The following is a 14422-nucleotide window of genomic DNA, read 5'->3' as shown; positions in this document are numbered from 1 at the left end:
CAGCTGTAACCCCAGCTGGGTGTATGTGCTCCTGCTCCCAGGCTCCTCAGGTCTGGGCACAGCCCAGCTTGGGGCATGAGGCACTGATTTTTGTCTAATCCACAGCTAAAATACCTACAAGGCTCAAAATCTGACTTTACTAGCTGGAACCAGGCCTGTCACAGCACTGAGGGACCAGGTGAGTGTACAGCCACACTCTGGGACTCTCCTCCCTGTCAAGCAGAGTGGGAAATAGGGAATTGCCATTTATTTCCAAAGATCCCAATGTGTTCTTTTTAGTTTCTTCACCAAGTCTGATCAAACTGTGCCAGTCTGGCAAGCTGCTCCAGCCCCACTGCCATGCCCATCCCACCGGAGTGTCCAGGGGTGAGTGGAGCCTGCGGGACCTCCCCGGCCTCACTGGGGCTCCTGGAATGCCATGACGAGTTCTCGCTGCTCTTTACTGATGTCCTGGAAGGAAAACAATACACAGACTTCAGCAGGGATGCCTCTCCCCACCCTGCCACACTCAGGGCCTGAAGTTGGCAGACTGTCACACACACTGCTGTCCCCTGCATGTGCAGAACACAACCCCCTCTCATTCCCATGGGAACACCCCACATCCCACCCCGTGCACAGGGAAAAGCACTCGAGATGTCCAGAGAAAATGCCCAGGCCTCCAGTTTCAGTGGGACTTGGCTGCTGAAGGGGCCTTGGAAAAGTGAAGGGTTTAAATGTCATTCACCAGCCAGGCCCCATTGAGTCTCCCTTGGGTTGGTGCTGTGAGGAGAAGGGTTCTTTGCTTTTATCTTTTTACCTGCCAGGCTTGTTTGTGAGCCTGGATCAGCTGCTGCAGCTCCACAATTTTGTCCCTCCCTGCCAGCACGGACTCGGCCAACTTCCTGTTCTGCTTCTCCTTCTCCCTGAGGACTTGGCGCAGGTAGGAGCGGTGCTTCAGCAGGTAGGGCACCAGGACACTGCAGATGTCCTGCTCGGGGACCCCACTGGGGCGCCTGGGGACAACACGGCAGGACCTGGAGCCGCTGGGGAGCAGCGACCCTGCCCAGCAGGCACCTCCCGGCCCGGCCTGGCACGGAGCTGCCACCACACTGGGACAGCCCAGCCTGGCACGGAGCTGCTGCCACCACACCGGGACAGCCCAGCCTGGCACGGAGCTGCTGCCACCACACTGGGACAGCCCGGCCTGGCACGGAGCTGCTGCCACCACACTGGGACAGCCCGGCCTGGCACGGAGCTGCTGCCACACTGGGACAGCCCAGCTTGGCACGGAGCTGCTGCCACCACACCGGGACAGCCCAGCCTGGCACGGAGCTGCTGCCACACTGGGACAGCCCAGCCTGGCACGGAGCTGCTGCTACACTGGGACAGCCCAGCCTGGCACGGAGATGTTGCCACACTGGGACAGCCCAGCCTGGCATGGAGCTGCTGCCACACTGGGACAGCCCAGCCTGGCACGGAGATGTTGCCACACTGGGACAGCTCTACAGCTCCTGCTGCTTCTCCACGGACAGCCCCGGCTCCTGCTGCTCCTCCAGGGACAGCCACAGTGGGGACCCCAGTGCAGAGCCCCTTGGAGGAACAGGGAGTCCTTCCCCAAACGCAGAGGTCTGAAGCAGGCAGGATGGGAGTCACCTTCCCAAGAGAAACACAAAATCCTGATGTTTCTCGTTCAAAGGCTCAGGGGAGCTCTAATGCCAGACAGGAGCTGTGCCCAAAACACCCTGTCAGCCCCTCAGCCTGGTCAGGATTGGGTTTTCCCCCTGGTCTCAGCGGCACCGACCCCCTGTGCTGGGGAAGTGCATGGCGAGGGATCCCTGGCCCACAGAAGCACAGACTGAACTGATTTTTGGGTGTTTGAGGCACAGAGACGTTGCTGTCAGACAAATGCTAAAGATCCAGCAGGTTTCAGACCCTCCCTTGCAGCACCCAAACGTCACCCACTGCCCCTGTAGGAAGGTGGTCCCACCCTCCTGCCCATCCGTACCACGCCGGCTCTTCCCGGTCCTTTGCCTCCTCCACGATCTTGTCCAGTGAGTTAAAGAGCCTCTCCAGATTCCCTTCACTTTTTACCTCCTGGATCTCCTCCTGCAAAGGAAGGACAGGAGAGGGATTCAGCAGGACCCAAATGGAACAAACACAGGCACCACTTGTGAGCCCTCACTGGCCATGGAACCAGGGAATGGTTTGGAAGGAACCTTAAAGTTCATTCAGTCCCACCTCCTGCCACGGGCAGGGACTCCTTCCACCAGACCAGGTTGCTCCAAGCCCCATCCAAACCTGGCCTTGGACACTTCCAGGCATGGGGCAGCCACAGTTCTCTGGGCAACCTGTGCCAGGGCCTCACCATCCTCACAGGAATAATTTCTTTCCAATATCCCATCTAACCCTGCCCTCTGGCAGTGGGAACCGTTCCCCCTTGTCCTGACACTCCCAGCCTTTGTCCAAAGTCCCTCCAGCTTTGCCCTGGATGAGGCTCCATCCTGGGAATCACCAGGGATTGAGTGTCCATCCCTGAGGGATTTAACAGAGGTGTGGATGTGGCACTTGGGGACACGGGTGGTGGCCTTGGCAGCGCTGGGGGAGCAGTTGGACTCGATGGTCTGAAGGCTCTTTTCCAACCTAAACGATATGACAGCTCTTTCCAGGGAAGGCAGAGCAGTCTGTGGAGCAGCCTCAGCTGCCCGCTTTTGCCATTCAAGAAAAGTATTTGCTCCCTTTAAAACCAACGCGTTCATCGCTCCTTCCCAGGGGGTTTGAGCCTCTCTGGAGGCTCCCAGGCCTCCGCAGCCCCCGGGCCCGCGCCCCATTCACCTTGACGGACGAATGCAGCTGGGAGATGAACTGGTCATAGATGCTCCTGGTCAGCTGCGGCTGCAGCTTGTAGAAGCAGCGGTAGCAGCGGGCAAACTTCTGGTAGCTGCAAGAGCGGGGCGGGGGTGTGAGGGTCAGGCCCGGGGCCACAGCCAGGCCAGGGGCAGTGTCGGGGCCGAGGTCCCGGCGGCGCGTCACGGCCCCCGCCGCTCCCGCCTCACCTCCCGGCGGCCAGTAGCTTCTCCAGGAACGTGTCCACCACGGTGGTGAACACCTGGGCGCGGCCTGGGGCCGCGGGCACGGCCGGGCCGGCCCCGCCATCGCCATCGGCCTCCGCAGCCTTTGCAGCCTCCGCGGCGCCATCGCCGCCCGCCGCCGCCATGGCCCGCGCTCGAGCGCCCCGCGCCGCACCCCATTGGCTGCCGCCGCCGCGGCCGCCGCTGCCATTGGTCAGAGCGCGGGGCCCCGCCCCCCTCGCGCGGACCGTGGATTGGGCAGCTATGTGGGAATGGGCGGGGCCTGACGGCGTGGGCGGAGCCTGACAGACAATGGGGCGGGGCCTGCCACACAACGGGGGCGGGGCCTGCCACACAACGGGGGCGGGGCCTGCCACTCAACGGGGGCGGGGCCTGCCACTCAACGGGGGCGGGGCCTGCCACTCAACGGGGGCGGGGCCTGCCACTCAACGGGGGCGGGGCCTGCCACTCAACGGGGGCGGGGCCTGCCACTCAACGGGGGCGGGGCCTGCCACTCAACGGGGGCGGGGCCTGCCACTCAACGGGGGCGGGGCCTGCCACACAACGGGGCGGGGCCTGCCACACAACGGGGGCGGCTCCGCCGCTCGGAACCGAGAAGCGACAAAGCCACCGCAGTAAAAAGTCGCCGCCGCCGCCCGTCCCGAGACAGCGGCTCTGGCAAAGCGCCCGACCCTCTCCCAACCCCCCTGCAAACGCCCCCTCTCCCCCTGGCCGGGGATTGGGACTCTCGAGGTTTTAATTTAAAAGGATCAAGTCTGAAGAATTCAGCGGGGAAGAAGTAGCCAAGTTCTGCCCGGAGAGAGAGGAAGAGCGACGTTTCCCCTCTTAGCCAACCAGAACCAACGCTGTGCCGTCAGGGGCATCCGGCGGCAGCTCAGCGACATGTGCTCTGGCCTCTTTCTCCGGGCTCTTTGTTCAGCCGCTGTCACTGCTTGCTCAGGCAGGTCAGGTTCCTCCCAGTCCTACTCCAAAGGCAAAGGGCAAAACCCGAGCAAGCACTGCTGTGACAAGACACAAAGCACCAGCCACGCCTGGCACAAGCACTCACCCGCTTTTAAACTCAGGCTCAGGTCTCAGAAGTTTATTAGTTGTCAAGATCTTTGCTGTTTACGAGAGGAACATCAAGCTCAGAGTGTCTCCCCACGCTGGTGCTGCTGCCCCTCCACACCACACACCAGGACTGGCCCTGCTGCCCTTGGCAGGCACTGACTGTTATTGTTGTTAATATCAGTGTTAGTCCCGCTGGGGTGTGAGAACAGGGACAGCCCCCTGTGATCGGGGGTGCTGCTGTTCTACTTTTCAGAGCACAATCTCCTATTACAGCAAGGGCTGACTGGTGTCAATTTCTAACCAACAAACAGGCAAAAGGAGTAGGTGCAGAAGGTGCTGTTCCAACAGCTTTGTCTGCGGCTCCAGCACCTGCCATCTCACTGAGCACTGCAGGAAACAAAGGTGAGGCCTTGGATGATTCAACCGAAGCCCCATCACAGCGCTGCACCTCAGAACCGAGCTCTGTCCTTCAGCAGAGAAGCCTCTCCCACCTCAGCACTTGTTCCACCTCCAACACACAAAGTTGCAAGTCCAGTCTCTGCCAGGCTGAACCTCGATGTGGGGATGAAAGGCAGAGCCACACCCAGCAAGTCCCAGGGAAAGAGACAGCCAAGAGGAGCCCAGCAGCAGCCACAGGTCGGCAGGATTGACACCTTGACCAAAATTCCTGGTTACAGCAGCGAGAGGAATGGAGGTGGTGCACATCCCTCACCCCCTGGACAGTTAACTGGGGCGAACACCAGTGTGGGCTGCCAGCAGGAGAGGCAAATCTCAACCACCGAGAGTAGCACAGTGCAAACAATCCCTTCCCTTCCCTCCCCAAAAAGCAGCCTCTGGTTTCAACCCCCAGAAGTTTTCACCTGGTAAAATACACAGACCACAGCTCAGGATTCTGATCCAGCAAGTGTGCAAAGCATAGTCCTTGCCCTTCCCAAACAGGATGAGCAGGATTTAAACTCTCAAAGTATTAGTGAACCATCACTTCTTATTCAATATGAACATACCAGTCAGGTTTGAACTGGATCAAAAGCCAGCACAAGGTTTTTCCTTCCCCACCTTGCATCCAGTTGTAGCTCAAACCACATTCAGTTCTCATCCAGCTGCTGGTAGCACCACAATCTGACACTTCCAAACTGCATTTCTTTGTGCTTAAACTAACTAAAGGTGGGAAGTGGCCGCAGCCACCCTGAACATGCAGGATTGACACATCGAACAAGGCCACAGGACAACCACTCAGTCCCCCAGAAATCAGAGTAAGATTCCCTAAAATAAAAAACTTAAATATCAACAGATTAAAAACATAGGTTAGGTGTCAAACCATCATCAGCTAATTCCAAACAGTCAGCTCAGCTCCTGACTTGCCACTGGCCAGCTCACTGTTTGGAGGGAACATTTTCCAAGAACATACAAAACAAGTATGTACAGGTCTATTCAAAACACAGAAAATCAGGTCTGAAGTGGTTCTGGGTTAGTCTCACATCTTCTAGAAATAAGTGTTGGTAATTGGAGATCACTTGTCTGTTCTCTGCTTCCACCTTCCCACGGCACAATGCCACCAGAGCCATCCCACTGGAGGGCCCTGCTGAAGACTGTCAGACTCATCTCAGAAATTTGGCAAAGATTAAAATAATTTAAAGAGAATAAACTGGCTTTTTGCTTCAGCCAGTAAGTCTTTAATTTAAAAAAAAGAAAAAGAAATTAATAACTCGCCAGGATTTGTTCACACACACCTGGAATGGACTGTCCCAGGCAAACAGCATTGCCAAAGGTCACAGTTTGATGGTTTTAAGCAAAACCAGCAGCAGAGACTTGTATGACACTCAGATCTAGAGGTGAAGTGCAGCTGCTCTTGCGTCTGCCTTGTGCTGTCACACCAGCCAGAGACAAAGGCACAGCAGCTGCGTCTCCTCCTGGGCTCTCCTTGCGACAGTCTGAACTCAGAGGGTTCACAGGAAGGTTCTCTCCCACCAGCTGCCTCTACCAGTGCCTCGAGTCCACCAGCTCCGGGCGCAGGCTCAGCTTCTTCAGCGTCTCGTACCCCACCACGATGACGATGGTGGAAGGGGTGGCAGAGATGATGCGGGCAGAGAGACCCTTAGTCAGCCCCCAGGGACCTTCCTCTGCAATGAGCTGTTTGAAGGTGAGGATGATGGAGCTCTTGCCTTCCACCTGCAATGCCAGAACAAACATTCACAGACCTGCCAGACTCCATGCTGAGCTGCTCTGGGGCTCTGCTGCAACTGAAGGCTCTGGAGACTACAGATCTCCAGCTCCAGCAACTTTTCCAGAGGTAAAGCCCATGTGAGCAGGGCAGGCAGGCCCCACCAGCCCCACTGCCTGGGCTGCTCCTGCTGCCACTGAGGGCTAATTAAGGAGGTGATAATACCCAGGATGAAAGGCCCAGGGAGAGCAGGGGAGCAGCTCACCTGAAACCACAGAGATCAGAGAGCTGAGCCCCACCCCACAGATGCGCCAGGTAAGCTGAGCTCTTACCTGGACCCGAGCCCTGACCACGTCCATGGGGTTGGTGAGTGTGGAAGCTGTTGCGGCTGCAAGAGGCCCCGATATCGCCTGCAGCAGGAGGTGGGGACAGTCTTTAGGAGTCAAGCTCGAAAGCTGTTCTGGGAATGGAAGAGAGGGGAAAGTTTCAGACTTTCAGTGGCTGCTTATCAGTTCCTTAACTCCACTCGTTAATCCCAGCTGGTTTGCATTGGGCAGAATCCCTGACTTACAGCCTGTCACCTCCTCCCACGGAATCTCCAAGTAGTGCTTCCTACAGCAATTAAAAAGCCAACACAGTGCAGGGAGCAGGACTCATCACCTCAGTAGCCATGGGACACTCCAGTGCTCTGTCCCGCAGCCTCCCAGCAGCTCCCACACCAGCTCCCAGGCCCATGGGGCAGAGTGGACAGAACAAGCTTCCATGCTCCTAAAATAGGGCATGGAAACATCCATCCCCTTTAGAAGGTGGGGGAAGCCTTTAGACAAGGTGAAGGGTGTCTGTCGGCAGAGATTCACACAGGAAGCTGTCACTACCAGGCACACTGTCCAGAATATACCATGGTATTCCACTGTGGATCCCTAAGGAGGAAAGTGCCATGTCGTTCTCATCCCAGATATCCTCACTCTGCTCCTGTTGCCTGGCCAATGGGATTTGAATCTCCCACATTTCTATTTGTTGAAGTTGTACAGAAGACAGTCCAGAAGCTCCATGATTTGATGATGAGGAGGCTGTGCCTGTCTGGCAGGAGGGAAGGAAGTGGCTCTTTGACCTGGAACACCAATTGAAATCAGGGCCAGAAGTGCACTTTGAGCCCAAGGAAGGTTCAGTGACCCCCCCCACTGCTGCTCCATCCAGGGACAGAGGATTGGGAAATGCAGCCAAAGCAGAGACTCACTAACAGCTGGGGCTTACATTTCCCATCATCTTGATTTGCACTGAGGAGACAAGGGAAGAGCAAACTCCCACCAGCACAGAGCTCCAGTTTCACTTTATCAGCTGCCTTGTTCTTACATGCCCTTCTTTGAGCCCTTTTGGCATGACAATGTTACAATCAATACAGTGGAATGTGGTCTAATAAACTGTTGATATGGAGAGTGAAGGGAGTACTCCCCACAAAGTTCAGACTGGACCAACATCCCAAGATGCCACTGCCTTTAGAATGTAGCATGGATGTGGAACCAACATTCCCTGCAGTTACCAGAACTCTGGAAAGCAAAAGGGATGTTCAAGACACTGGATTTTGAAGAACAGATGACCTCAAAGATAAACTTTAAGCCCAGTACAGCAGAACCCAACCTGCTCATTACCATCACTTTTTGGTAGAAATAAGGTAAATACAAGCCTAAAAACCACATGCAAAGGTGCACTGCAGAAATCCAAAGGATCATCAGAGGGGGAAATAACCCTTAGCTGGCCAATACCTTTAGTACATTCTGCTAAGTGCAGTTTTTCATCACAAGATTTGGTTCCAGTTTTAAAGCTACAAAAACTGAAGCAAGACCTGACAGACACAAACCCACGGATTTGGCCTTTGTCTCTGCCTGTTGTTTGGTTTTGCCATGAGATTTGGGGCTCTCAAAGTCCTTTTGCCATTTATGAGATTCCTGAGTCCATGAAAGATGAATTATACTTATGTGGTGGCTGCAAAACTCTGCCCAACACCAGACAAGAGCCTCCTCACTCTCATGCAGGGAGCATTATTTGGGATTCGGGTAAGAGAAAGTTAAAGCAGACACATCAAGCCCCTCTTGCCCAGAGCTATCCAACTTGGAGTCCTCTACCACTCAGACCCCTCATCTTTACATTTAAACAGTCCTGCTCTGTTAAAACTTGACCCAACACCTGCAGAATTCCCTCACACCAGATACAGCTCTCTGTTTCATGACAGAGTCTGTTTCCACACCAAGAGAGAGAAAGCAAACCATGCTGGATCCAGAGGGTCAGAGTTGATCTGGGACAAGATACATTACAAGCCCCCTTTCACTTACCAGCATAGAAGTGGTAGAAGGGCCACCAGACTGCACTGTTGGGAATATAAGTGAGCAGTGAGGCCACGTAGCCTCTGTAGAAGCCTCTAAAACCGTCAGCCTTGAAAATCTGTACAATGATGTCCTTGGTTTGACCGAAGACCAGAAGCCGCTTCCCATCTTGGTTCTGCACCTTGAACCTGCCCATGCTCTCCCCCTTCCGCTGCATCATGAGGTGCTGAGAGACGACATCGATGGGCACTGTGATGCTCTGGGCCACCAGGGAGGCTGAGCCACCGGCCACCAGAGACTTCACAGCGTTGTTGTTGTTGTAGCGTGACACGTACTTGCGAGTGAGCTCGTACGTCGTCACGTAGCACTGCCCCGAGATCAGGGTGAAGGTGTTGACCAAAAAGCCACGGTAGAGCCCGGCCGTCCCTTCTGTCCGCAGGATTTTCACAAAGGCATCAAAAGTCCCATTGTACAGGCTCTTGCCCTTCTGAACCTGCAACCGCGTCCGGATGAGCGTGAAGGGGTAAACGCTCACCCGGATCATCATAGTCATGCAAATCCCAAACACGTAGAACTTTCTCTTGTCCAGGTGCTCCCACTCAATGATGGGGATGTTGCGTTTGTCCTCCATGGCTCCTCAGGGTGTGGCAGGAGAGGGCCAGATCTCCCTCAAAGGTACAGAGCAGATCCAGGCCCAGCCCTCCAGCCTTGACTGACCAGACGAGAAGTGCCAGCACCTGAAATGAGAGACACCCTGGGTAGAGGACGAAGCCCCCATTTGCTACAGCCACTCACATCACCTCAGACTTTGCTGACTGTCCTCAAGCACACAAAGAGCCCCTGCATGGCATTGTGCTGGCAGAGCACAAGGACTGTAACCTCATGAGGCAGGACTCTGCCACGTGGCTGATGGTGGCACCTTTAGATGTCCCTGTGGCTGCGTGTTGAGCTCCAGCAGCAGCTGGCACATGTGGCAGCTCTCACCAAGGCCCACACTGCTCTGTGGCAAAGCAAAGCTCCCAGGCTTTGGGGAGCAGGCCAAGAGCCAGACTATGAGCACACACACCTTTGAATGGACACGCAGGACCACGGATTGCCAACCAAAGCAGCTTCTCCCCAGTCATTCCGGGACTGTGATGCTCCCAGGTGTCAGGACGTCACTTCAGTTCCAGGATCTGTACAAAGAAAGATGTGACAAGTTTCTCTTTGTGTTCCCAGACTCCCTGCATAAATTAGACACGTTGCTTTGGGCATTTCCATTCTGATATTCCTAAAGCTGAAGGGTGATGCAAGCCAAGGAAGGAGGACGAGAAAGTTGTGAAAAGAGAAACAACAAGGGGAGAACAAGGCCAACACAACCACATGGAGTCTCCATGCTGATGACCAATATCCAGAAAAGAAAGCGTTAAATCACAGTCCAGGATCTCTCTGTTGAGCTGCCTGTCAGCTACAGTGAGCAAAGTTCACCCTTTGCTGCTCCTGGTCTGACAACCCCCCAAACTGACCCCCTTCCATCACTGGCCATGCTCAGAGCACCAGGAGACAGGGGAGGAGGAGGGAGGTGTTGGCTCAGCCTCCTCCAGCAGACCCTTCCCCTAAGGAAGCCCTGAAGGCTGAGGGAACTTCCACACAGGACAGGCAACAAGAGCAGGGCAGCTCAGAGAGTCACCAACATGACAGTCATCCCCTCACTGCCCACAAATCCTTTCTTTCCACATCAAAAGAAAAGCCTTGGAGTGTTCGGGAGTAACAGACTTTTGGGAGGGGCTTGACTGCAGCTGGATCAGCTTATGCTCCAGGGATGGCAAACGGGTGTTTCCCTGTGCCCAGGCACGAGCTGAGCTGCTGGAGAGCAGAGCTACAGGAAGGAGCAGCAACGGGAACAAGGGGTCCAAAACCTGAGCCTGAAAACAGACTGACCAACTGAGAACTCAAAGGGAGGGGCAGGGACCACCACACACTGACTGAGGGCATCTTACAGGGCTGTACCACGGTGCCTCCAAGAGAGCTGGAGAGGGACTTCAGACAAGGGCTTGGAGTGACAGCACAGGGAGAAATGGCTTCCCACTGCCAAAGGGCAGGGTGAGATGGGATACTGGGAAGAAATTCTTTCCTGTGAGGGTGGCCAGGCCCTGGCACAGGCTGCCCAGAGAAGCTGTGGCTGCCCCATCCCTGAAAGTGTTCAAGGACAGGTTGGATGGGGCTTGGAGCAACCTGGTCTAGTGGAAAGTGTTGCTGTTGATGAGGGGAGATGAGCTCTGAGGTCCCTTTGAACCCAAACCAGCCTGTGATTCTGTGAGAAATGTCTCCACTTTGCAGCCTCCATGGAGAGCCCAAGGGTCCAGAGCCATCCAGTCAGAAAGGCAGGAACAAAACAACTGAAAATTATTCACCTCTGGCATGGAGAAGAAACTACATAATTATGAAATTATGGCAGGGCAAGGGTAGAGGTGCCATTAACTGACCATTTTGCTGCCTGTCTGCCAAGAAAACGCTTGCTAAAGAGCAGCAAACAGTGTTACACACTGACATGGACAGGGGAGGTAAAAATACCGAAGGGCATCGGGTCCAACACTTGTACCAGCAACTGCCTTGGCAGATAAGGCACAACAAGCACCAGGGCCTGGCTAAACAAAGCCAGGATTGCTTTAATTACAATTTACAGCATTAATGAGTTCACTAGGAGTGGCAGGATAAACACCAAAGCTTCCTGCAGAGGAATTATCTGACCACAGCACCAATGAAAACATGGCTTGGTTCCTGTTAGGAGTCTCACTAACTTAATATTTTATTGAATAGAAAAGTCTGGCCACTGCAATTTCCTGGTGAAGCCTGAGGGTTTAGTCCATACTCCAAATTCCTCTGCCACCCAAGGATGGAACTGAGCTCCCCATGGGAAAGTGAAGGACTGCCTGCAAAAAACATCCTCGTTGCTGCAATAAGGAAAACAAAATGACAATAATGAAGTATCCTTGATTTGTATGTAGTTTTCTGTAGTGCTTTGGGTTTACAATTTTAGCCATAACCTCTTGAGGAAATAGCTGCACTTTCTCCAGACTCTTAGGGATAACTCCTCTCATTCGGGATCTGAATGACAGTCACTTTAATCCCAGGGCTCATGGTCACTCAAAGTCCCTCCTGTGTGGAAGAGGGAGGGCATCCTGGCACCCTCAGGGATGACCAGCATGGCCACATTCTTGCTCTGACAACATGAGAGGTTTGCTCAGAGCATTTATCCTTCTAGAAATTTAGATCAGGGCCTTGCTCAGGGCAGGGATCCGGGGATCCTGTCACATCCATTCAGCAACACTTTGATGATCTTTCAAGTAGTTTTGGGGAGGCTGATAGAAAAGTAACATCTAAATCTCCTCAGAACTGCCCTGCCCTCCAAACCAAAGTACCAGTGTACCAGGTCCCCCCCAGTTCCCACAGCCACTCTGCTCTTCACCTCTGGAACAGCTTCCATGCCAAGACCACCCCTCAGTGGTCCCTTTCCACCATCACAGAACAGCATTTCTTGAACTTCTGCCTGGAAATCCAAGCAGGGGAGATACCAAAGCCCGTCCCCCCTCCTGCTCTCAGGTTAGTCTGGGCACAGCCTCAGTCTCCTAAACACAGAACTCAATTTAGCACAACACTCCAGTTCAGGTCCTTGTAATGTCACCCTGTCAGTCCAGTCCCCAGAACGCTCCAGCTGCAGCTGGAGCTAAAGATGATTCCCTGGCACACAGAGACAGGGGCTTTGTGTGCCCCGGCCAGGCCGTGTCCTGCCCAGCATGTTAATGCCTCGGCGCCCGCCTGGGAACCACCCGGAGCCGCCCCCCGAGTCCCCGCTGCTCGCCGGGGTTGCCTCTGGAGATGCTCCCAAGTGGGAAAGCACGAGATCAACAAACCCACCGCAAGGCTCAGAGCTTTCTTCCTGTGCCACGAAACCGGCCCCAGCTGGCAGCTCCCTTGGCAAAGTCCAGAGTGTTCACTCCTTAAACTCACCGCGGGGCGGGAGCGGATACAAAGGCGGGGGGCGGCTCTGGATATAAACCGGGGAGGAATCCAGGATATAACGCGGGGGAAGAAAGGCTACAAGCCGAGGCTCGCCGACGATCCGCAGCTCCCGTGGGGGCTGTCGCTCGGTAGAGACGCGGCGCGGACCCCGCAGCACCCCCAGCCCCGTGCCCGGAGCCCCCCGCTCTCCTGCGCCCCGAGCGAGACCACCAGCGCTGATTCTGGGCCCGCAAAAGCTCGGCCGTGCTCTGAGACGGCAAACAAGGGGCAGAGCTGGGCCCGGGACCCGCTCAAGGTCACCGCGCGGGCCCGGCGCGTCCCCAGCGCCGTGTACCGGGGTGTCCCCGCGGGGCCTCGGGCGGCGTCGCTCCCGCAGCGCCGGTGGTCTCCAACCCCTGCCCCGGGGAGGGGGCTCCGACCCCTTCCCTTGCTCTGCAGCCCCTCTCTCCCATCCCGGGGGTCTCCAGCCCCTCACTCTCCCGGCCCGAGGGGCTCCCGCCCCTTCCCCGCCCGCCCGGGGGGGGCTTCGGCCGCTTCGCCCGGGACTCCTCCAAAGCCCAGCGTGTCTCCTGCTCCCCGACATCACCCACGCCGCCACCCCGGCTTCCCCGTGTCCCTCGCTCCTCACCTGCAGCCCCCACGTCCCGCCCCACGGCGCCCCATACCCGCCAGGGCCTCGCTCAGCCGCTACCGCCGCTGCCCGCACCGGCCCCGCACCGGGCCGAGCCATCACGGTCAGACCTAACCGCAACGCCGCCCGCTCAGGCCAAGCCAGGCCAGGCCAGGCCACCCCCCGCAGGCCCAAGCTCGGCCCCAGCGCCCCCTCACCTCAGGCCGCCGGGCGGGACCCCCGGCCCGACCCCGCCGCCCCATGGCCGCCCCCCGCCCGGAAGTAACCGGCGGCGTCAGCGCCCGGGCGGCGCCGCCATCTTGGGGAAGGGCCGAGGCCGCGCCGGAAGTGCCGCGCGCGCACTGTTAGCCCTCAGTAAAGATGGCGGCGGCCCGCGGAGCCCCCGCACGTTGAGGGTGGGGCGGGGCGGGGACTCGCGCGCGCCTTAAAGGGACCGCGCCCAATTCCTGCTCTTAAAGGGCCAGCGACCCCCGGCGGCTGCGTGCGGGGCGTGCGCTCCCCAGGGGGAGTTCACGGGCTGGGAAGGGCCGGGGGCACGGCGAGCAGCGGGCGACAGCAGGGATGGACACAAAGGAAGGGAGTGGTGGGCAGTGTAAGACAGCCCTACCCCTCTTCCCAGTCTCCTCATCCCTCATTTCACATGTGTGCCTTGCACACCTGCACACATATCCAACACCTGCACACACATCCCACACCTGCACACACCTCACACCTGCACAAACAACCCACACCTGCACACTCATCCCATACCTGCACACACCTCACACCTGCACACACACCTCACACCTGCACACACACCCCACACCTGCACACACCCCACACCTGCACACACACCCCACACCTGCACACACACCCCACACCTGCACACACCCCACACCTGCACACACATCCCACACCTGCACACACCTCACACCTGCACAAACAACCCACACCTGCACACTCATCCCATACCTGCACACACCTCACACCTGCACACACACCTCACACCTGCACACACATCCCACACCTGCACACACACCCCACACCTGCACACACCCCACACCTGCACACTCATCCCATACCTGGACACACCTCACACCTGCACACACCCCCACACCTGCACACACACCCCACACCTGCACACACACCTCACACCTGCACACACCCCCACACCTGCACACACCCCCACACCTGCACACACCTCACACCT

General features: G+C 56.7%; 2 protein-coding genes across 3 annotated transcripts; both read right to left on the bottom strand.

The window, feature by feature from the left end:
• Positions 1 to 232: 232 nt before the first annotated feature.
• Positions 233 to 3214, bottom strand: PMF1 (polyamine modulated factor 1). The gene is made up of 5 exons (XM_071579426.1): positions 3033 to 3214; positions 2812 to 2917; positions 1985 to 2085; positions 797 to 992; positions 233 to 450 (listed from the first exon to the last, which is right to left on the bottom strand). Exons 1-5 carry the CDS (start codon positions 3191 to 3193, stop codon positions 397 to 399), a joined length of 618 nt encoding a protein of 205 aa, XP_071435527.1. The 5' UTR covers positions 3194 to 3214; the 3' UTR covers positions 233 to 396.
• A 2544-nt stretch (positions 3215 to 5758) lies between these two features.
• On the bottom strand, positions 5759 to 13563 carry SLC25A44 (solute carrier family 25 member 44). 2 transcript variants are annotated; one of them, XM_071579486.1, is made up of 5 exons: positions 13431 to 13563; positions 9667 to 9775; positions 8610 to 9337; positions 6612 to 6739; positions 5759 to 6287 (listed from the first exon to the last, which is right to left on the bottom strand). In XM_071579486.1, the coding sequence occupies exons 3-5, from the start codon at positions 9229 to 9231 to the stop codon at positions 6096 to 6098; spliced, it is 942 nt and encodes a 313-aa protein (XP_071435587.1). In that variant the 5' UTR covers positions 9232 to 9337; positions 9667 to 9775; positions 13431 to 13563; the 3' UTR covers positions 5759 to 6095. The 2 variants fall into 2 exon arrangements, with proteins under 2 accessions (XP_071435587.1, XP_071435588.1); XM_071579487.1 differs by lacking the exon at positions 13431 to 13563 and adding an exon at positions 12498 to 12577.
• Between the last annotated feature and the right edge of the window lie 859 nt (positions 13564 to 14422).

The sequence above is a fragment of the Pithys albifrons genome, chromosome 30, assembly GCF_047495875.1.
Source record: "Pithys albifrons albifrons isolate INPA30051 chromosome 30, PitAlb_v1, whole genome shotgun sequence".
Taxonomy (NCBI): Eukaryota; Metazoa; Chordata; class Aves; order Passeriformes; family Thamnophilidae; genus Pithys; species Pithys albifrons.
The sequence above is the reverse complement of the archived record's forward strand: the minus strand, read 5'-3'. Positions and strand labels throughout refer to the sequence as shown.

Bases quoted from the DNA above. Each gene is read 5' to 3' on its own strand.
- PMF1 (XM_071579426.1), bottom strand. From the start codon at position 3,193: ATGGCGGCGGCGGGCGGCGATGGCGCCGCGGAGGCTGCAAAGGCTGCG. The intron at 2,918-3,032 runs GTGAGGCGGGAG...CCGCTCTTGCAG, and splicing joins AAGCTACTGGCCGCCGGGAG to CTACCAGAAGTTTGCCCGCT. The intron at 993-1,984 runs GTACGGATGGGC...TGTTGTCCCCAG, and splicing joins GACCGGGAAGAGCCGGCGTG to GCGCCCCAGTGGGGTCCCCG.
- SLC25A44 (XM_071579486.1), bottom strand. From the start codon at position 9,231: ATGGAGGACAAACGCAACATCCCCATCATTGAGTGGGAGCACCTGGAC. The intron at 6,740-8,609 runs GTAAGTGAAAGG...TTCCATTCCCAG, and splicing joins CTTCTACCACTTCTATGCTG to AACAGCTTTCGAGCTTGACT. The intron at 6,288-6,611 runs GTAAGAGCTCAG...CTGGCATTGCAG, and splicing joins TGGTCAGGGCTCGGGTCCAG to GTGGAAGGCAAGAGCTCCAT.